At 45.0% G+C, this 23408-nt stretch overlaps 1 protein-coding gene across 3 annotated transcripts in view; it reads left to right on the forward strand.

The window, feature by feature from the left end:
* CCDC88C (coiled-coil domain containing 88C) overlaps positions 1 to 23408 on the forward strand; it is a 147945-nt gene that overhangs the window by 62142 nt on the left and 62395 nt on the right. For all 3 annotated transcript variants that reach the window (XR_003999944.1, XM_030558915.1, XM_030558916.1), the window contains exons 5-10: positions 13615 to 13673; positions 15490 to 15573; positions 17376 to 17516; positions 18367 to 18551; positions 19310 to 19391; positions 19851 to 20009. Coding sequence is in view for 2 of the 3 variants with exons in the window: in XM_030558915.1 (XP_030414775.1) it covers positions 13615 to 13673; positions 15490 to 15573; positions 17376 to 17516; positions 18367 to 18551; positions 19310 to 19391; positions 19851 to 20009 (710 nt within the window). In the remaining variant the exon portion in view is untranslated. The remainder of the gene's footprint in view (positions 1 to 13614; positions 13674 to 15489; positions 15574 to 17375; positions 17517 to 18366; positions 18552 to 19309; positions 19392 to 19850; positions 20010 to 23408) is intronic.

Here is a 23408-nt window from a genome sequence, read left to right on the forward strand (position 1 = left end):
AAATTGGATAGCCAGCGTTGATTGAGAGCCATGTGGTGTAACAAACATCTCACCAGAATAATAAGCCTCAGCATGAGGTTTCTTTTTGCTGTGCTTAGCAGCAGTGTTGGGGTGTTTTGTTTTATTTTTAGTCTGAAAATAAATCTACCCTCCAGTTCATGGACCACTACAGTTCGTACTCCTGGCACCTTTGCAGTTACGATTGCCACTTGCTCAGCATGCCCACAAAAAGGAGTGTAAGGTCTGCAAGCCCAGCCCCCTCACCCCCCTTACAGGCTACCTGAATGGCCAATCCCAGTACAATGGGGAGAATAGGCATGGGAGTGTGCCGTCTGCACAGAGAACAGGTGAGGGCAGAGCCTTGACTCCATCCATCCAATGCACCCGGCAGCAGAGTTGTCCAGGAGCAAAGGGGGAGTTAATCTGCTGCTGGCCAAGAGTAGGCTCGAATTACTTCTTCCTTCCCTTCAAAAGTGAGTTGTGAGTCAGAGGATTGTCCTTGGTCTGTCCCTGGGGCAGTTTAGCTACCCAACACCCCTCGCCCAGGGCAGATTATGAAGTTGCTGTCTCCCTTTAATATATTGCCAGTGTAGTCTGTGTGTTACATACTACAAAACCCTCCTCAAGTACTTCTGTTCTCTGGGCCACTGTTCTTCTGGAAGTAGATGTAGCTGTGTTGCTTTCTACCTTCAGAGTTCACCAGTCCTCATCCTTCTCCCCTCTCCTCCTGTCTCGTAACATCTCTCCCAGAGCAACTTTGAAATTCATCTTAGGAAAAGGCTGGCTAGCCTGTCGTCCTGGCCTGATGTGAGCATCAATTAACAAAAAGCTACCACAGTAGGTTTTCAAATCCCTTCACAGTGGAAGCTGCATTCAAAACATCCTAGAATGCGAACCTGATGGATATTTGCATTTAGATATCACTTAATATTAAACAGTCGTGCCACTGTGTTTGGTGAGGAGATCATTGCTGTGGGAGTCCGGTTCGTGTAAAACTCTCTTCCCCCACCTGAAATCAGTCTCAGTCCTTCTTTCCCCACATTTAACAAGCACTTGAAATCTTTCTTGGAGAAAAGTCTTGCTTTAAAATGGCCACTGTTGGCCCATGTTCATTACTTTCCAAACTTCTGTTACAACCACTCACTTGCTTAATCCCTTTGAAGTTTTTTAGAAGGTGGATTTCAATTAATTGTTACGCAAGTACAGGGACACTGTAAGTATTATTGCTAATATTATACGGGAGTGTACACTGCAGTAGAGGTTTGGTAATGCAGAAGTGGAACAACTTGAAGGCTGAAAGCGATGGGACTGATGGGAAAATTTGAAGTTATTATTTAATATTTATATTATCCTAGCACCTAGGAGCCCTAGTCATGGACAGGACCCCACTGTGGTAGCTGCTGTACAAGAACACTGACCTTTAAATGTAAGACAAGAGCTAACAAATGGATACAGACAGGTATTCAAGGGGAATACAAGGAAACAATGGTTTCAGCACACTGGTGGCCTAGCTGCTGTTAAGCTTTTTGGAGGCATCACAGCAAAGAAGTTTTATGGAGAGGAATTTGAAGGTGGATTATGAGGTAGTTTTGCAGATGTTTACAGGGAACTTTTTGCAACCATGCGTGGCAGCTTGGGAGAAAGCATGAAGGTGCTTGTTTGAAAATTTAACGAGTGGCCAATGATGGCTTATATCATGGGCCGGTCAGAAGTGGCAGTCAACACTTTGGTAGTGAATGAGAGATTATAGGTAGGGTGGAGCTAGGCCTTTGACAGTGAAGACAATAGGTATGTTTGATACAATAAAGAGGGAGCCAGTGAAGGGATGCAAAGAGAAGGGTAGCATGGTCAAAGTGACATGGTACAAGAATTATCTTTGCAGCAGGATTCCGAGTGGATATGAGTGAGGCAAGATTGCATTTGTCAAGGTCAGAGAGTAGGCTGTTGCAGTAATCAAGATGTAATATGATGAGAGACAAGTGCTTCAGCAGTGTGAAATGATAGGAAGGGTCATATCTTAGAGGTGTTGTGCAGAAATAATTTCAAAGATTTAGACATAGCCTAGAGAGAAGTCTGATTTGGAGGAAAATGAAACAAGGAGAGAATCAGTAACCATATCGGTGGAAGAAAATGGGAAGAGAGAGACGCAAGGAAAAGAGGGCTGAGAGCAGATAAGAAATCAGCCACACTGCTGCACTGGAAATCATAGAAGTGATAGGACAGTGTGACAGGTAATAGTTGGAAAGGGGGAACTCTGCAAGGAGAGATTAAAGAGAGAGAGCAGAGCTTGATGAAGACCAAGCTGAGTCCTTTTCATGAGTGGAAGAGTTGAACCAGGGCTCCATGTGCGATAAAGAAGTGAGGATGAGGAAACGTGAAGCTAAGGGGTCAGAGGAGTTACTAACGTAGAAGTAGTAGTTACTGAGGATGAGTGTGGGAGACTGTCAGAAGAGGAAGAGAGAGACGAGTTGAAATCAGAGAGGAAGGCTGATGTTTGGGGGAGTTGAGTGGATGGTAAACCGGATCAACATGGAAGGGGAGAGGAGAGAAGAGTCAGCTTCAGTGCTGTTCAAAAGAGGAGATAGAGTGGGAAGGGGGGGAAGGGAGGAGTTAGAAGTGACAGGAATGGAAGAGGAGAAGTCCAACACCCCCAGCAGGGCCTGATCCAGGGCAGGGAGTGTGAAATGAAGGAGGGGCCTCCATAAGAGAGTACAGCTGCTAAGGCTCTGTCAGATGAAGGAATCCTGGTCTCTGTGAGACCCAAGAGCTGAAGGAAGCAAGATGTGAAGAGGTCATGGATGGATGTGATTATTTTTAGAGATGGAATGGGTATTCCAGAGACAGCAAGGGGAAAGAGGAGGATAGCTGTGAGGTTAAGAATGATGGCATAAGAGGGTGGGGATGGGTGTGGGAGATGGAGAGGAAGGGGATGGAGGGAGGACCCAGACTGGGGCAAATGTCACCAGAGGTGAGGAGGAGGAGGCAGAAGAGAGTGTAGATGTGGGATCTGGGTTTGTACTGATGGGAGCAGGGGGAAATCAGGAGTTAACTAACATGGATAAAGGGTCTGTATGCTTTCCTGGAAAAGGGAGAGGTTGAGACAGCCATATTAGTTGGGGAAATAAATCAGGTCCCATATTTAGATTCCTGAAATTTTGCTTAATTTAAAATGAGTAAATAAATAAAGGGATGATTTGTTTTGCTCAAACTGTGAAGGTTTCTGAGTCCCTTCTGCCTTCATAGAGTCATTAATTCAAAGCCAAAAGGGACAGTCACTCTTGTATTGAGCCCAGCTTGTGTTTGCCTAAAACATACCTTCCAGAATTGCCTGTCTGACCATTCAAATTGTGAATTTTCCTTTGTCTTTGGTAAGATGTAGACCAAAGTGGCGTTATATGTGTTCAAATAGGGATCTTGGTAGTAAGCGAGGATACTTATATGCCTTAAATACTCATCCATGTATATATGTGAGTGTTTCAGGCCACTGGGACTGCTATATTGCTCATAGAAGTACAGTCACACCTCCTGGACTTAACACTTCAGAAAATGGCATTACAGTTTTCAGTGGGACAGTGCTTATGCAATGGCACATGCCCACCGGGTTTAGAAGATGTAACCCTTCCCCATGCCCTCTGAATATTTTTCCAGTCCATGCTAATTTCATCTGGTTCAATTCAGTTTAAGATAAGGATAAATATTTAAAAAATAAAAGCCTCTGAGCAAGCTGAATTGTTTCATTTAATAGTTAGTTCCTGAAAAGTAAGGAACTGAAAAAAATCTGTGAGTTCATGGCAGTGGAAAACTTCTGAGACACATTAGACAGTTCTGCTGGGAGATACAGGATTGGTTCTCTCTTTACTGCTTTGTACAATATACAATTGTTAAAGCATTGTATTCACACGTTGCCATCTTCTTCCCTTTGGAATATTTTTCCCCTCAGTGGTAATTCTGACTGTACAAACTCATCATTTCATTACCACTCCACATATCCCATGGCACATATGGGGGAGCTGTAATGAACATAATAAACCATGGCTGTCTTTCGTAATTTCCTCTTTGCAGCATGTCTTACCCCACCCCCCACCCCATACACACAGAGTGAACTGCTAATGTATGATGATCCTGAACTTCTGAAACTGACTTCGTTTCTTTTTCTTGGTTGCCCGGCAACCTTCACTTAGACCCAAACACACACAGTACTGATTCTTCAGAAACTGATGGAAACAAACATTTTGAAATATGCACTTTTTTTTTTTAAACTGAGTCTTTCAGGGTTTTTAGCTTCACTTCCTCCAAAAGATTAAAAAAGTGACTTAATTTACTAGACCTACAGCTCATTTCCGTCTTCTGGAAACACTTTGCAGGTTCAGTACGTTTTTCAAATTAAAGGCCGTTAAGTCCTTGCACGGGAGTGAGCCAAAAGTCCCTGCTAATAAATGTCGATAGAAAATGTTTTTCATTATAATCATAAAGGATTTAGTCTCCCACTGGTATATTTTTTTTCATGCCTGATTTCCTTCCTTATTTTGTTTCATAACTGTCCAAGGAGACAAAGGCTTGTAAAATATGTTGTACAGTTTTTCCCTGTTAATAACAAAGCTCTGTCTCTAAAATGTTAACTGTAGAGTTCAGGCTTATATAATTTGGGACTCTGTTCTGACTGGAAGAAATGAGTGCCGATGTGTTTCCCACGTTTCACCTGCTCCACCGTCTGCTGGATGTTAACCCCCGCCACACAAACACATTACAGTTCCCTGTTTTCTGCTGAGGAAATTTAATACACAGTAGGAATGTGAATAAATAAAATGTATCAACTCAGAATCTACCATTTCTTCTGCACTCTCTCTTTCTCATCTCTCTCTCCAGCTTCCTCTCCACCTCCCCTCATTTATCTCTCTTATTTTCTCTTTACCTTTATCCTCCTTTTTGTTGTTGTCTCCTAATCTCCTTCCCCACCTTGCCCCCCATTTCCCCAATCCTGCCATCTGTTTCTCACCCTCTCTCTCCTGAGAGACCATGGGAGTGTTCTGAGCCCACAGCACAGAGAGAAAAATCCCAGAGAACAGGATTTTTTCCTAAAAACCCAAATGCCTTTTCCCACTGTTGAGAGCAGATGGCCTTCCTGCAAATCCTCAGGTCACTGGCTGCCTCACTGGCTCAGAGACCTAGCATAGGAACAGCTGCCCTGGAATTTTCAGCAAGGTGGAAAATGCTGTTGTGTTGAATTTAAAGCCCTTCTCTTTGGTTACTGGTTCAAGTCCATTCTAGGTCCACTGTTGGTTGACCCACGCGATAAGTGTGTACATCTCAGTTCAGTTCCTAGTAGACATCGCAATGTGGCTCTCTTCTTGGCAATCTCAGCAGAGATCCCACGGGCTGGATTGAGCTGGGCACTATCTTCTCAACACATAAGATAGCGTTGAAACACTTTGGTGAAGCAGCCTAGGGACGCTTGCCTATGACTGTTCATGCTGTGCCTTTCCTATGGATGTAGGACTTCAGTCTCCAGTTTTATCAGCATGGTGCCTTATGGCTTCACCACCTCATTATGATAATGCAAATCAATCCTTTAGAAAGCACTGCAGGAGTGTGTGCTGTGGATGAAGCATTATTAAATTGGGGATAAAGAATAGTTGTTTTTGTTCAATGTATATTGTATCCCAAATGTACATGATTCTGTACATAAGTCCCAGGTCTGTCACTGTGTTGTTTTAATCCCAAGTGTACACAATACTGTACTGTTTTAGTTCCAGCCAGTGACTTGCTCTGTAATCTGATATAAGCCACGTAACTTTTCTGTGCCTCAGTTTCCCCATTGAATTGAACTAAATATGGCTCTTAAAACTTTAACACATTACCTTTAAAACATGTTTGCAGCCTATGGAGTAAAACTATTAATATATCTCATGACCTTCAGAGTGTGTCTAGTGAGCCATAGAAACCAGTTTTCATTAGATGTGCATTACATACCCTCAAGCATTAAAAATGTTAATCAAATTCTGCTTTGGAACACTTCAGACAGCAAAGGGTTATGTGAGTACTAGCTATTAAGCTGGAGTCTTCCTTTTGATTTCTCATTCCTTCCCCTAAACTCTGGCTTTGCCTTCACTACCAAAAAAACCAAACAAAAAAGTCATTTGTTTACTGCGAGATAATTTGAAGTGCTTTAGCTATTCTGTTGTAAAATCCTATTGGAGACAAGGCACTTTTAGTTTTCACCAGGAGGGAAATGAAGCAAGGTCTAGCACTGACCTCACCTAGCTACCCCACAGCAAAAACTAAAAGTACCTCACCACCCTCAGATCTTACAGCAGGATTTCTATATTGCTTTAGTTAGCCCATTGTCAAACAAATAAACAAATTGTTTTGCAGTGAAGACCTAGCCAGACTGGATTAAGTAACATCTACACCTTTTGGGTTAATTGGTAATACGCTTACTAGCAGAGCCGACTCCAGTCACTAGCCGAGCAAGTTCGTGCTTGGGGTGGCAGATTCCAAGGGGCGGCATTCTGGCTGCCCTTTTTTTTTTTCTTTTTCTTTTTGGTTTGCTGCTCCGTCTGCCTTGTAGGGGTCGGCAGCACGGAGAAGGGGAGCGACCTGCAGCAAACTCGGCAGGGCAGTCCACGTCCTTCCCTCCCAGACAACTGGAGCTGCGCAGAGCCCTCCCGGCAGGTGGCGCGGTGGGAGGGGCCGTGTGGCGAGTGCCCCGCTGAAGCCTGGGCTGCCCCCCTTCTCTCTCTGCCCCCCCCGCTCCCTCCCCAACTCCCCCGCTAGACCGGGCACGCACTTCGCTGCACATCTGCAGCACAGGGAGTCCCCCTGCACCCTGGCTCCGGCTGCCCTGCAGGGTTTTTGGTTTTTTTTCCCCTCTGCTTTGCCGCTCCAGCCACCCCGCAGGTGTTTTTTCTGTGCGTGTGTGTGCTTTGCCGCTCCAGCTGCCCCACAGGTGTTTTCTCTGTGTGTGTGTGCGCTTTGCCGCTCTGGCCGCCCCGCAGGTGTTGCATGTGTGTGCTTTGCCGCTCCGGCTGCCCCACAGGTGTTTTGTGCGTGTGTGCGTGTGTGTGCTTTGCTGCTCCGGCCACCCCACAGGTGTTTTGTGTGTGTGTGTGTGCTTTGCCGCTCTGGCCGCCCCACAGGTGTTTTTTTGTTGTTTTTTTTTGCTTCGCAGTTCCACCTCCCCCCCGCCCACGCATACACAGGGGTTTGTTTGTTTGTTTGTTTGTTTGTTTGTTTGTTTGTTTGCTTGGGGTGGCAAAAAACCCAGGGCTGGCCCTGCTTACTGGCCAAAATCAATCACATTATTTTTGGAAAACTTTGTTTCATTGCGGGCAATTACAGGTACCATCACAGCTATCCTAGTTAATTATTTGCCTCAGTTACCATACCAATAGGCATACTGATAAATGTTAAACACAGATTTTTGGTGAAGTATTGTACGTGAGCTAATACTGTAAGCTGTAGTAAGGCCTGCAGGTAGTTAAGTATGTATTTGATGTTACTCTATAGTGATTAGAGTGCAATGATCATAATTATTATCTCGATAGTTATCACTTATTGTCATCGAACCACTAACAGTATTCATGGCATTCCCCAATCCTGTCTTTAGAACAGTGCAATAGACAAAGTATTTTAATGGTGCCCTCTTTTCATAGGGATATAGCGATAACTTCCTAATGCAGGTAAGCACTTAGTCACACTCCTTCGACATACTTGAGAGTGTTTCGTATGTAGATATGGTGGCAATGGCCAATTATTGTCATAAGAGGCACCTGATTAATAGTGGAAGTAAGACTGGCCTGGTCTACACTACACGTTTAAACCGAATTTAGCAGCGTTAAACCGATTTAACCCTGCACCCGTCCACACAACGAGGCCCTTTATATCAGTATAAAGGGATCTTTAAACTGATTTCTGTACTCCTCCCTGACGAGAAGAGTAGCTTTGAAATCGATATTGCCATATCGGATTAGGGTTAGTGTGGCCGAAAATCAACAATATTGGCCTCCGGGCGGTATCCCACAGTGCACCATTGTGACCGCTCTGGAAAGGAATCTGAACTCGGATGCACTGGCCAGTTAGACAGGAAAAGCCCCGCAAACTTTTGAATTTCATTTCCTGTTTGCCCAGTGTGGAGCTCTGATCAGCATGGGTGGCGATGCAGTCCCAAATCCAAAAAGAGCTCTAGCATGGACCGTACGGGAAATACTGGATCTGATCACTGTATCGGGAGACAAATCTGTTCTATCAGAGCTCCGTTACAGAAGACGAAATGACAAAGCATTTGAAAAAATCTCCAGGCTATGATAGACAAAGGCCACAGCACAGTGCTGTGTGACAAGCGTAACGGAAAGCCAAAGAATCAAATGGACGCTCATGGAGGGAGGGAGAGGGTACTGAGGACTCCAGCTATCCCACAGTCCCCACAGTCTCCGAAAAGCATTTGCATTCTTGGCTGAGCTCCCAATGCCTGAAGGGTCAAAAACATTTTCCCAGGTGTTTCAGGGTATATGTCGTCAATTTACACCCTTCCGCCCCCGAAAGAAAATGGGAAAAAAACGTTTCTCGCCTTTTTTCAGCGTCACCCCTATGTCTACTGCATGTTGCTGGTAGACGAAGTGCTGCAGCGCTGAACACCAGCATCCCCTTCCCGGTGGCAGACGGTACATTATGACTGCTATCTAGCAGCAGCAGCAGCCCATGAGTGCTCCTGGCTGGCCTTGGTGAGGTCGGCCAGGAGCGCCTGGGTAAAAATGGGAATGACTCCTGGTCATTCCCGGCAGATGGTACAAAATGGCTGGTAACCGTCTTCATCATAGCAACTAGAGGCTGAGCTCCATCAGCCTCCCCCCCCGCCCGCCGCATGTCTAAAGAAAAGATTCTGTACTGCCTGGACTATCATAGCAACGGGAGGCTGGGCTCCTCTCCCCCGCCACCCTTTAATGTCCTGCCTGGACTATCATAGCAGCTGGAGGCTTCTTCCCCCTCATTTTATCTCACTAAAAAGTCAGTGTTTCTTATTCCTGCATTCTTTATTACTTCATCACACAAATGGGGGGACACAACCACGGAGCCCAGGAGGGTTGGGGGAGGAGGGAAGCAATGGGTGGGGTTGTTGCAGGGGTACCCCCTAGAATGGCATGCAGCTCATCATTTCTGTGGGATCTCCGGGGCTCTGACACGGAGCAGGTGTGCTCTCTGGTTCTCTAGAACATTTGCCCCATATTCTAGGCAGGACTGACTCTATTTTTAGACAAAACATAAAGAAGGGAATGACCCGGGGAGTCATTCCCATTGTTGTCCATGCGCCCCCGGCTGATCTCAGCGAGGCCAGCCAGGAGCACCCAGGACAGCAGCAGACGGTACAGAACGACTGATAACCATCATCTCATTGCCAATTTACAATGGCATGGCAGATGGTGCAATAGGAATGGTAACCGTCTCTGCTACCTTGCAAAGGCAAATGAATGCTGCTGTGTAGCACTGCAGTACCGTGTTTGTCAGCAGCATCCAGTAAACATACGGTGACAGTGACAAAAGGCAAAACGGCTCCATGATTGCCATGCTATGGCGTCTGCCAGGGCAATCCGGGGAAAAAGGGCGCGAAATGATTGTCTGCCGTTGCTTTCACGGAGGAAGGAATGACTGACGACATTTACCCAGAATCACTCACGACACTGTTTTTGCATTGGGATCTCAACCCAGAATTCCAATGGTTGGGGGAGATGGTGGGAACTATGGGATAGCTACGAGATAGCTACCCACAGTGCAATGCTCCGGAAATCGACGCTAGCCTCGGTACATGGACGCACACCACCGAATTAATGTGCTTAGTGTGGCCGCGTGCACTCGACTTTATACAATCTGTTTTACAAAACCAGTTTAAGTAAAATTGGAATAATCCTGTAGTGTAGACATACTCCGTGTCGAGTGTCTTCCATTTATATCATGCACAAGCATGCAGAGAGATGAATATAGTTTTCAGTGGTCAGTGAATAAAGCATGAGTCACACTTGCTCTATCTAGGCTTCACTGTGGATAGAACTCTCACATATCATGACCATTGTACAAAGTCAGCAACTAAGGTCAAAACGCACACAACCTGCTCGGAAAACTGGCCGGAATGACATGGAGTGCCAATTTCCAAATGTTACACACTTCAGTCTTGGCGCTGTGTTATTCAGCAGCAGAGTACTGCACTCCAGTATGGGTTCGCTCATCTCACACAAGGATGATTGACATAGAACTTCATTCCAACGTGTGTATTATTTCAGGCATACTTAAATCTTCTCCTCTACCACGATTACTGGTTCTTTGCAATATTGCTCCACCCAGTGTTCGCAGAGGGGAAAACGCAGCAAAGTTCGTGATGAAATTGTGTGATATACCACATCTACTGTTAATTAAAGATTTGTTTAATCCACCACATGGTCGTCTGCCCTCAGAGCGCTCGTTGTGGATAAGTTTACCAGGTGAGAGATTTACAGTAGAGGACATAGGGCAAGCTTCATGGTTCGCAGAGAAAGTGACAAATCATTATCTTATCTTGGACACCACACAATGTCAACCTGGGTTTGACTTATTATGATGGCAATGGAGCCTTCTCAACCAGTTTCGTATCAGACATGGAATTTGTGCTGCCGCAGAATTTCGGTGGCATTTTAAAGACAGTACACTATGTCAGTGTGGACAGCCACAAATCATCACACACTTGGTTGAGGACTGCAAAATTACTCAGCTTCCTGGAGGTTTTCATGCCTTGAACATTGTTGATAAGAATGCTGTGGTTTGACTTGACCTGATTGTATATGCCAAATAAATAATGCAGAAGCAAACAAGATTTCTAATTTAGATCCATGTTCTGCTCTTCCTGGAATGTAAACTGTTCATTTCAAAATTGTCTTAGGATTGTCCTGTTAGATGTGTGCCTGGGCAATATCTGTAAAACTGCAGGAATATTTCAATGACACATTTTTTTTTTGTCAGAAAATACCGATATGCCAAAGCCATGTCCATTTTGATTAAAGTTTTGTCAGGAAGGTGTCTCAGGCCCAGGATGGGAATTTCTGGTCAGAGAGAATGACCCCAGAAGAACACCAGTGACTGGGCCACTCACTTGGGATCTGGGAGACCAAGGTTCAAGTCCCTGCTCAGAGTCTGGTCTGAAACTGATGTGGAATGATGCCAGAACCTCCATTTTTAAAATTAAATTAAATTAAATTTTCTGGCCAGTGCTAAATATCTGCTTAGGGCAATAGTGACTGACTGGACCAAATAGTTATCAGACACTGGCTTCAAAATGTGTGGGGCCCCTTTCCTGTAGAAGGAGTATTTTATAAGCACAGGAAGAAAGCTCACTTTACACCCATGCAGGATCAGCTGATTCACCTGAGACAGCACTTGCTATATAGTAAGTTTCAGCTGCATTTGGTAGGAGGATGGAGAAAGGTATTGGAGGTTGTTTTTTTTTTGTAAATAGTGTTTAAAAGGTTCATCAACTTTAAAAACACGTCTCTGAATTGTTTATGTTCCTGTTGTTAAAACACCTAATAACAAATCTTCCTATATAGTCAGTCAGTTTTACATAGGGTCTTTCATGGTGTAACAGGAGACACAGAAAAAAATTTAATTAGGAAAATTTGATTGTAATGCCAGAAGAATGGGCAAGCGTACATAGAAGCAGAAATATTGTCTGAAACTACTTCTAACTCTGTTCATTTTTGGTACTGACTACATTTCACGTTGCCTGTATCTCTCAGAATAATGTACCATTATTTTATTTGTGCGAAACTGTGGATTCTATGTGTACATAAAAATTCAATTGTACAAAAGAGAGTGAGCCATGAATACTGTAACACTGTGTGTTTATGTAGGAAGGATGTTAACCCTTTTTGAAAAAATAGGTTTCAAATAGTCTTAAGGGAAATAAAAATATACCTGTAATATAGCCTGGGATCTGGCAGGGTTTACAACTGTAGGTTTTCTTAGAAGACTAGAGCTCTACTAATGGAGCCCTACTGATAAATCAGCTCTTATACATATCAGGCACTGCGAATTTGTGTGAAGCACTCTTGAAAAACTATTTAAGTCTTTTAAAATTGATACTTATAAAATTGTTGCTTTTTTCTTTAAGTAGATAAAGCATTCTGTCCTCAGGTTGTCCTGGAAAATTTAGCTAACAAAAATGGTTTATTTAGACGCTTCAGGGCACTTTTGTTAAAAGAAAATAGGGAGAAAAAAAAACAAAATAATTCTTTTTTTAAGAGTAACTTTGGTTGGTCTATATTGCAAGAGTCTCAGGTTGAAACTCCACCCCTTTGCTAATTTAGGTCAGTGTGCCTTCTTTGTTAATCTGAAATGCTGGGTTAGCATAATTGATTAATCAATTTCACTCCAGTTCTCTACTGTCAGTCCTGCAGATGCATGTAACTTACAGCACAGCACAGCCTTACAAGGGCATGGTGGTGTGTTAATACAGTTACACACACAAACTTCTCAGTGAGCAGAGGGAATTTCCTTCCTCTGCCTGTATATAGATATGAACAATCGAACACCCAAGTAGAGAGGTGCAGAATGTTAAAGTGTTTATCTCACTATTATACAGTGTGTGAAGAGTGCATACATTTACAGATGGGTAAGGGAGAGAAAACTATGCATTGCCCATTTTTTTGGCATGGTGTGTATGATGTCAGGCGCTTCCTGGATGTTGCATTTTGAATCTAACTTGCCTCCAGTTTTTTACCAGCTGGAGATGCAATTTCAGTTATATCTCAACCTTTTGTTCTTCTAATTTCTTCATCCTTTATTTTACTATTATATAACTTTCTTTACTTCCCAATGAGGAGGTAATAGCCATATTTTAATTTTGCTGAGACAAGATCTGAACTTGGCAATAAGCCAGAGCAATTTCCCTTCCATAGCACTCTTTTTCTTCACCTAAGAATGAGAATGATACTTGCTGGGTTCTTGGTCACAGCAAGATTCCCTGCAATAGCATCCTGCTTATGCCCCTTCTCCCCGCCAGATCCACGAGCATGTGGTGGCTGAATATTCTCTGTTCTACACAGCCCATTTTTTTTCTCTTAGCACATGGAGCATTCACTTCAAAGTGTGTACACTTGGTTGCAAAACAGAGACAATGCTCCTTGCTGAAGCATACCACTCTGATGGACAATGAATTTAAGTACGCACTAGTAGTCTTCAGCATTCTGATTTTAACTCTGGGGGAAGCTGTGTGGTGATTACTTTTAAAATGTGTAATTTGGGTTGCCAGAGGGGTTTCCTTTTAAAAACAATCCCTCCCCCACTCCTGCTTTGTATTTTTACTTCATCAGAATTAAGGGATCAAGCATGGTGCCTGTATGGGCAAATGCATAAGTGCTTTGATGGATCTGTTAATTGAATCTATAACAACCATTTTGCTACATTGAAATCATGTTAAACAGATCTAGATGTGTGTGTATATATGCAGGCACTCAGTTAAATCAAAAGATGTGGGTGTATATATGCAGTCCAACAGAGCTTTGCTGTTCGTTTTGAGTTAATCACTTTATGCAAGTATTTTTCATGACTTGTGTTGTGCATGTGGACTGATTTGCCTCTTTTCTTTCAATGTAGGTAAAAGTATGGATGAAATTAAGAAGATGCTGTTGTTGGTGTTGGGCTGTGCTGTACAGGTGAACATGCCTTATGGAATTACAAAATATTTTAATATGTCATTTGAATCTGATTTTGGTGCTGGAACTGGAAGTGCCAATCAATGATCCAGTCCCATTATGCTAAGTGCTGTACTGCCCCAGACAGTTTGTGGTCTAGAATTGTAAGACACAATAGATGGATGAAACAGAAAAAACAGGGGAAAGGAGATGGGAGAAAAATTAGCACATTTTGCATAATAAGCTATAGCCTCAACTTGCCACCTGCCTTGCCACTGTCTGAACCAGCACTTTGATACATGCTGTCACAATTAGGCAATCCAAATCATTGGCACACAGTAATTCCTGCAGGAGAGAATGGGAGTGTGAACAATCTCCTTAGTCTAAGGATTGTTGTGGGAGAGAGGGAATTGGTTTGTTTTTGTTCTGGGGTTGGTGTTTTTTGTTGTTATAATATACAGGAATGTAGTGGAGTACATTAGTGCAAAGAGAATAGATAAGCCATCATCTAATCACTGTCTTCTAACGCATACTACTCAGCCGCACCTTTTTTTTTTTTAATATGTGTAGCTAGAAAGTCCTAAATAGGAACTCTGTATGATCACGTGAGGGTTTTTATGCTGTGTTGTTAAACCAAGTGGACAGCCGATACATATGGTAAATTCCCCTGAAATACATGACAGTTAACCAAATAAAGGAATCAGTGTCCTGCACACCAAAGCTCTGTGTTTGGAATTCCACTGTAAACTGTTGTAACAGACAATAGGAATGTTGTGGGCCAGTCTTTGCTTATAATTGACCTTGTTTGTGTGTCTGTCTAATGTTCTTGTCATGCCTTAGGACACTCTCCCTGCCCAGCTGTGTCAAGTCAATTATGTCAGAGCAGTGCTCTCTTCATGTTCGGAACTTTATACTTACTAACACATGTTAACACAAAGAATAAAAGACCTGATTCGGCAAGGGGCTGAATAGTCTCAATTCCTGTTTAAAGACCTGAAGTGAATGGTTGTACTCAGAATTTGGCCAAATTCGGCACTGTGTATCATGGAATCAACAGAAAACGGACTGTGGAAATGTTCAACTTCTCTGTTACTTCTGTCTAGAGATTCTGCCAACTTGGGGTCCCAAATTTTCAGACTCTCATTGTGTGGAGTATTTTTTTGTTTTCTAAGATTTACAAAACTAATTTGATAAAAATAGAGTTGTGAAGCTATGGAGTTAAAATGTCATTTATTTTTCATTAAATATTTTACATACAAAGCAAACATTTAATTAGTGCCCAAGAACCAAAAAATGAAGCTGAAGTGAGCAGAAGCAAAAGCAAAACCTACTGATCTGTTGTCATTGCCCAAGATGAGCAAAATGCAAAAAGTAAACAAATGGTTTAAATGATGTAAAGTAAAGTTAGGGCCAGATCCTCAGCTGCTATATGTTGGTGTAGTTCCTTCGAAATCAGTGGAGCTTTGCTGATTTACGCCGGCTATGGATCCAATCCTTGATTTTTAGCTTGGGTGGGGGGAGGTTGGATTTTGTTTGGGTTTCTTTCTTACATTTAACTTAGCCTTAAGTTTAAAAACTTTTGGCAGGACTCAGTCACCCTTACTCAGACCGCATGTTCATTGACTCGTCAGTTAGTTCAGTGACCTCAAGGAGCATTGGAATAGTGCAATAAAGCGCTAGTTACTCAATGTGAGTAAGCGTGACAGAGCCTGGCCCTTGGTGTTGCAAGTGTCCTTTTAGCTGTGCAGAGATGTTCAAAAAAAATAACACCATGGTAGAGTTTTGATCCATAGCTGTTTTCAAGTGACATGTGTATTTATTTCCTGTTTGTTTACAGTGTGAAAGAAAGGAAGAGTTTATCGAAAGAATAAAACAACTGGATATTGAGACTCAGGCTGCAATTGTTTCACACATTCAGGAGGTAGGGTTCTCAGCACTTGAAGCTTGCTTTCTTTTTTTCTTCTCCTGATGGTTCAGTGGTATTGTTTACTTTGCTATGTAGTAGCACAGGTTAACCTTTCATAGTGGCACTAGTGTGTTTGACACAAAAAGATATATTCCATTAATGTATGGATATATCTATTTTGGGGCTTGGAGGTATGGTTCCCAGCTTGCATAGACATACTCATGTTAAAACTAGTAGTATAACCCAGATAGTCTGGGTAGCAGCTTGGGCTACCTGCCAAATATGTGCCCACCCAGATGCACTAGGTACATACTTGGGTGGCTAGCCCGAGCCACCTTCCCTTGCTACTCCAGCTATGCTGCTGTTTTTAGCATGCTAGCTTGTGTAGTGCTAGCACAGGTATGTCTACATGAGCTGGGAATCACTGCTTCTCTCTAAGTGTAATCAAATTAAAAGGTAAAATTACTAGGTGGTTGGGAAATTAACTGGACTAACTACTTCTCAAAGAATGCCAGTGATAAATGTCAGAACTGCCAAACGTCAGCTCAGACTGAAAGTAGTTTTATAAAGATACACAGAAAGAGTTTCAGGTAAAATTTTCAGAAGCGCTTTAGTGATTTAGTCTTATTTTCAAAAGTCACTTAGGAGCTTAAGTCCCATTAGAAGGCAATGAGACTCCCAAGTGCCTGTGGCACTTTTGAAATTGGGACTTGAGCACCTAAATCACATAAGTGCTTTTGAAAATATTATCGATGGTCCAAAATTTGATTTCAATCTTTTAAAAATGGTATAATTTGGTGACATATGTCGCCTGGATTCTAAATGCTTCGTTAAAAGAAAAAGATTTTTTGCTCAAACAACTATCATCCCACCTTCTGGGAGTTCAGTGAAGCCTTCTGTAAATGCCCTCTGCTGGACAGGCCTCAAGTACAAAATGCACGTTCTCTCAGGATGTGCTGGCTTCATCTGATGCAGAAGCGAAAAACCAACTAACTTAGGGGGGTTAGGGAACACATACTGTTAGAAGATGTTGACAATAACCTTTTAATATATTTTAGAACCTGCTTTCTAAAAGCAGATGCTACAGACTAGCAATTTCATTTAAAGACTAAGGAATATAAAGAATATGGTTCTGGTAAAAGCAGAAACATGCATAGCTCTAAATGTGGACATAGCAACTTGAAAAGAACCTTTCCAGTCCAGTGCACTTTTCAGCAACATCATTTGGAAAAAAAAAAGCAATTTTTAGAGAATTATAGTTTAAAAAAAAATTTTTTTCTCCATACCAGATTAGATCACTGCCACATCAGATCTGTTAAGTCAGATACTCCCTGTGGCAGTGATCAAATACCAGAGCGTCAGGGGATGCACAAATCTTGTCACCCCCACAATAATGCATCTAGCTAATTGCGCAATACAGGGCCAATACCTTCCTGACTCTTGCAGAGACTAGCTCACTCGCATGAAGATTGAGAGTTGAGTACAGTACTCTTGAGCACAAAATTATCCAGCCACTTTTTCTAAATCTAGCTATCTTGTGAAAACTAGAAGCTTTGTTACATGATGTTGCAGTTGAACTGAGCATTTCTGCACCATTTCCTGGCTATATTTGCTGAAAAGTGACATTTATGATTAGGTTTGCCCACTCATTAATTCTTGAAAATTGGTGACAATTGGAAGAGGAACTGTACTGATTCCAACAGCTGAGTTATATAAGTAGCAAACTTGAAAGAAAATCCTTGCACAGAATGAATCAATTCAACAAGCAACATTTGAAAATTAAAAAAACAAAAACTGTATTTTGTTCTTGTTTGCAGGTGACTCAGAACCAGGAGAATGTGTTTGACTTGCAGTGGCTAGAGCTGCCAGATATGGCCCCAGAAGAACTGGAGTCTCTCTCAAGGAATATGGTTTTCCATCTCAAGAGGCTTATTGATGAGAGAGACGAGTGCACAGAAGTATGAATGAGATGTCTGTTTCTCATACAGTTTATTTGAGGGATCAGACACAGGCTCTGCTTTTCTATTGTCTTTTGCTTCTGTACTGATAGCCTCTATGTTTCATTTAAGGTTCAGTCTCTTGTCACTCTATTAAATCTCTGAAAATTCTAGCATTCGTTAGAGTGATGTTTAATCATGCCTTGCTGCTCTCATAAATTGTATACTCGAGCTACAGAGAATTGATCTGTGAAGGAGAAGTGTGTGCAGGAAACACAATATGCTTTCTTTTGTGAATTTGCCATAAAGTTTTTGTCTCTTATTCTCTTCTCCGAGTGGATACTTTTCCGTCCTTCCCACAATATCTGCCATTGTTGGTTTAAGAGCCTTCTCTCTAGCTTATGCCACCAGTGACTTCTTTTCTCGTTATCTGTGACTCATCAAATAATCTTATTTCAGATCTCTGCTAGAAACTTCCCTTCTCCCGACTGAGATCTCTTAACTTTCTCCTCTTCCTACTGTTATTGATTTGACTCTGATTGTATTCGTTAAACCTGTAAATTGCTGCAGTTTTTATAAAAACTCAAAGCAAAATAAAGTCCTTATCTAAAACACTAGGAAGTAATGTATTCCCGTGGTCAGCAAAGGACTGGGAATCAAAATTGTGTTCTGTTCCCAACTCTGTCACTGATTTGAGTGTGTGACATTAGGTACATCACCTGAACCTTCTGTGCTTGAGTTTCCACATCTGTCAGGTAGGCTAATAATTACCCACCTTTGCAAAGTACTTTGAGATGCTTGAGTGAAAGGAGCTATAAGTGCAATGTATTGTTATTTCTTGTTAATGCCACTGGCCTCTCTCTTTTTCCAGCTGATTGTGGATCTCACTCAAGAGAGAGATTATCTGCAGTCTCAGCAACCACCAAGTCCTCTGAAAACATCTAGTCCAGACTCTTCACCAAACCTAGCCAGTCGTCTCTCCAGTGAGGACAAGCAGCACCTGGCTGTTGAGCTGGCAGACACACGAGCAAAACTGAGAAGGGTCCGACAGGAATTGTAAGTCACTAAACGCCTGGGCTGCTGGAGAAATGCTCTCTATTTCAGGTTCTTTGCTAACAGTGTCAAGTAAACATGTATTAAGCCTGCGTTTGCAGCATCGGGTTGCCCATTGGCTTCAACTTGACTTGTCTTGGAGTTCTGCGTGCAGACTTGCTCTAGATTTGGGTCTTGTATGTTGGGGGTGGGCGGTTGCTCAAGGAAAGGATGCTCGCAATGTAGCTGGCTTCGCCTTCTCCCATCTCCCCTCTTTCTTGTCACCAATCTCAAACATCCATTAGTTTGTCTTTCCCTTCCCTCTTTTCTTGCCTTCCCACATCCCTCACACTTTCTTCCCCTTTTCCTTCTTTCCCTGCCCACCCCTATGCCATCCGTACGTTTTCAAAGATTGTTGATTCCAGTTGGTATTTCCCCTTCCCCACATGCATACATATTACCCTTGCTTGTTGGCAGTGATTGTTGGGAAGAACTGATTACAAATGGCTGTTAGCTGTGGCAGTAGGAATGGCAGGTGAAATGATGATTTAAAAAAGAGAGAGAGTCCCAAATTTCCTGTGTCTCAGGGCCCCACACGAAAACATCTGCAGCTATTGGTAACTTTGAAACTGGAGCAGCACCAAGAAAATCTAGATGGTCTTGTGTTCAGATATTCCTGGTGACTAATACCCCCTGCATCTTGCCATGATGTTAATGCCATAAGTATTGTTCCAGGAACCCTTGTTATAGTTTCTTATTAAGTTTTCCCTAATCATTTTCAGGGAAGAAAAATCTGAGCAACTTGTGGACACTAAACATGAAGCAGAACAGCTTGTACAAGAGCTGCAGAAAATAAAACAGGAGGTAAGTGGAGCTTCTTCAGTTGTAACACTGCTGTGACACACAACACTTTAACAATTGCTTTCAATAGTAAGATAAAAATTCTTCTCATGAAATTTGAATGGTGGAACCAAGTTACTGCAGCATGTTGGTCTGATTGTAACAGAGTAATGCAGTGACTTACTGGTGAGAGCAGGTCTCATCTGCTCAGTTCACTGGCTTGTCCAATAACGCCTGGAGCATATACAGCGCTGATCATTGAAAACTGAAGAATCCCTGTAGGCTGAGTTACCACTCAATCCTGCAATGAGTTTGATGGCTAATTGAAGGCTTCCCCACACTTGCACCGTGGGGTCACTCCTGGCTTTCCATTCACTTCCTCTCATTTGGAGTTGGGGGCAGGGAAAGGGGTATGTCATGAGTTTTCACCAGCATGGGGGGGGTTAATTTTATTTTTTTCCATTTGTCTGTCCGTTTTCCCAGAACATCCACCTGGCAACTGATGCACGCTCTGCCCGAGCATACAGGGATGAACTGGATTCACTGAGAGAGAGAGCAAACAGAGTCGAGAGACTCGAGATGGAACTGGTCCGGTGTAAAGAGAAACTGCATGATGTGGATTTCTACAAGGCTCGTATGGAGGCAAGTGAAGATCAGGAAAAAAATCTGCTGTGCAGGGCCCATTTTCCCCAGTGCTGCTTACGAGTTCATGCTTCATTTGTAATCACTCTAGCAGCACACTAAAGCAAACTGAAGTTCCAGAAAATAGCTGATGGATGGGATTTTTGAAAGCACTCAGCAATGGCCTAGCTCTGCTCCCCCATTGGAGTCAGCGGTAAAACTCTCAACAGTGAGAGATGGGCTAGGCCAGTGCTGAAAAGCCCCCTCATTATAGATCTGTTGGGTCTCCATTATGTGGCTGACTGTAGCAGCCCTGTTCTTTGACACTAGGGGTCAAGCTGTCTTTGTGCTAGAGTTGATTCTTTGGCCAAAATTTTCCATTTGTGAGTACCCTGTGCTAATAATCTAAATAGGTGGCCTGATTTTTTCAGAGGTTCTTAGCATCTGTGGCTCCAATTGAAGTGGCTAGAAATTTTTAAGTATAGTTTCGGATGGCAAACTTTAGGAATCGAAATCTGCAAATGTTGGCCTTAGTAAATAACAGAGAAACTGCTCTGAAGTGGAGTGTTTGTACCTATAAGTTTATGCTATTAGTAATACCAATATCTTCTGCTTAGCCACTTCAGGCCACTGCTCATCCTATTTCACTCTCTTTCCAGGCCTCTTGGCTAATCTCATCTTTAACTCTTGAGATCCCCTACATTTCCCTGATACAGAGGGATACCTGCCATCCCATTTCATCTGACCCACAGTACAAGCACCTAATTCTACCTTTCTTGAGTTTTTCTATTGCTCATTCTTAATAATTCTTTTCCACCTAAAACTAATAGAGTGAGAGCTGAGGATTCTTCTTCGAGTGATTGCTCATATCCATTCCAGTTAGGTGTACGCGCCGCGCGTGCACATTCGTCGGAAAACTTTTACCCTAGCAACTCAGTGGGCCGGCAGGTCGCCCCCTAGAGTGGCGCCACCATGGCGCTCCATATATACTCCTGCCGGCCCACCCGCTCCTCAGTTCCTTCTTACCGCCCGTGTCGGTCGTTGGAACAGTGGAGCGCGGCTTAGCTGACCTCCACTTCCCTAGCTACTCGTTTTCTCGTATATAATTATGCAGTTATAACACTTTTATATATATATTTGTATAGTTATACGTGTTTTCCTTGCTAACATGGTTAGTTTAGTTAGCGGGGTTCAGGAAGTAGCCCCTTCCATGAGCCCAGTGCCGGAGCCATGCATGGCTCACCGGGTTTTAAAAGGGGCCCGGCTTGCCAGAAGCCGCGGCCGAAGAGAGATCTACATGACTCCTGTTTGAAGTGCCTCAGGGAATCACACTTGACAGATAAGTGCCCCATTTGCAAGGCTTTTAAGCCGAGAACAAAAAGGTGCGGGACTTTCACTTGCCCCTCCACCTTGGGCGCGGAGCGATGTTCAAGCGGCGGGCAGAAGCGCCTCCTCGGCACCGGTCCCCGCCGGTACCACCAAGGCCTTTCGGCACCGACCGTCGCCGGCACCGATGTCGACTCGGCACCGCTCCCTTCTTCCGAGGTCGAGAGAGTCTACGATTCCTGCTGGTGCCTGGCGGCTCCCCGGCACGCGCCGTGGTTGAGCCCCCTGCTCCCGCTACTTCCGTGCCACCTGCATCGCAGCCAGAGAGCTCGCCTCAGTTGCGTTATCCGGCCTGCAGAGGCACCGATGACTTCGGCTCCGTCGATTCCAGTCCCCCAGGACCAGGGAATCCGGTGCCTGGCAGCTCCCCGGCTCGCGCCGTGGTAGAGCTTACTGCTCCTGCTGCTTCTGTGCCAGCTGCACCACAGCTAGACAGCTCGTCTAAGATGGCTCGCCCGGCACCGACGACGTCGGCACCGTCGATCCCGGTCCCACGAGGGCCGTAGAATCCGGTGCCTGACGGCTCCCCGGCACGCGCCGTGGTTGAGCGTATTGCTCCTGCTGCTTCCGTGCCAGCGGCACCGCAGCCAGAGAGCTCGTCTAGTCGGATCGCCCGGCGCTGACACCTACTACGGCACCGATGACGTCGTCACCGTTGATCCCGGTCCCATAAGGGCCGTAGAATCCGGTGCCTGACGGCTCCCCGGCACACGCCGTGGTTGAGCGTCTTGCTCCTGTTGCTTCCGTGCCAGCGGCACCGCAGCCAGAGAGCTCGTCTAGTCGGATCGCCCGGCGCTGACGCCTGCTACGGCACCGATGACGTCGTCACCGTCGATCCCGGTCCCACAAGGGCCGTGGAATCCGGTGCCTGACGGCTCCCCGGCACGCGCCGTGGTTGAGCGTATTGCTCCTGCTGCTTCCGTGCCAGCGGCACCGCAGCCAGAGGGCTCGTCTACGTCGGATCGCCCGGCACCGACACCTGCTGCGGCACCGATGGCGTCGGCACCGTCGATCCCGGTCCCACACGGGCCGTAGAATCCGGTGCCTGACGGCTCCCCGGCACGCGCCGTGGTTGAGCGTATTGCTCCGGCTGCTTCCGTGCCAACGGCACCGCAGCCAGAGGGCTCGTCTCCGTCGGATCGCCCGGCACCGACACCTGCTGCGGCACCGATGGCGTCGGCACCATCGATCCCAGTCCCACACGGGCCGTAGAATCCGGTGCCTGACGGCTCCCCGGCACGCGCCGTGGTTGAGCGTATTGCTCCGGCTGCTTCCGTGCCAACGGCACCGCAGCCAGAGAGCTTGTCTACGTCGGATCGCCCGGCACCGACACCTGCTGCGGCACCGATGACGTCGGCACCGTCGATCCCGGTCCCGCAAGGGCCGTAGTATCCGGTGCCTGACGGCTCCCCGGCACGCGCCGTGGTTGAGCTAATCCTCCGGCTGCTTCCGTGCCAACGGCACCGCGGCCAGAGGGATAGTCTAAGTCGGATCGCCCGGCACCGACACCTGCTGCGGCACCGATGACGTCGGCACCGTCGATCCCGGTCCCGCAAGGGCCATAGAATCCGGTGCCTGACGGCTCCCAGGCACGCGCCGTGGTTGAGCTCCTGTTCCGGCTGCTTCCATCGGCACCGTCGATTCCAGTCCCACAAGGGCTATCGAATCCGGTGCCCGACGGCTCCCCGGCACGCGCCGTGGTTGAGCGTATTACTCCCGCTGCTTCAGTGCTGACGGCACCCCAGCCAGACGGCTTATCTAACTCGGTTCTCCCGGCACCGGCACCTACCGAAGCTCTGATGACCTCGGTACCATGGATCCCAGCCCCACGAGGGCCGTCGAATCCGGTGCCTGACAGCTCCCCAGTACGCACTGTGGTTGAGCCTGCTGTTCCCTGCGCGCCGGAGATGTTACCAACGGCGAGGGCTCTCAGTGCCATGACGGAGTCAGTGCTGCCTGACCTGGGCACCGCCGGTACGGGTAATACAGTCTCTTCAAGGGACTGTCCCCTGTCAGTACAGCAGAGCGGCACCG

This window comes from Gopherus evgoodei, chromosome 4, assembly GCF_007399415.2.
Source record: "Gopherus evgoodei ecotype Sinaloan lineage chromosome 4, rGopEvg1_v1.p, whole genome shotgun sequence".
NCBI lineage: Eukaryota > Metazoa > Chordata > Testudines > Testudinidae > Gopherus > Gopherus evgoodei.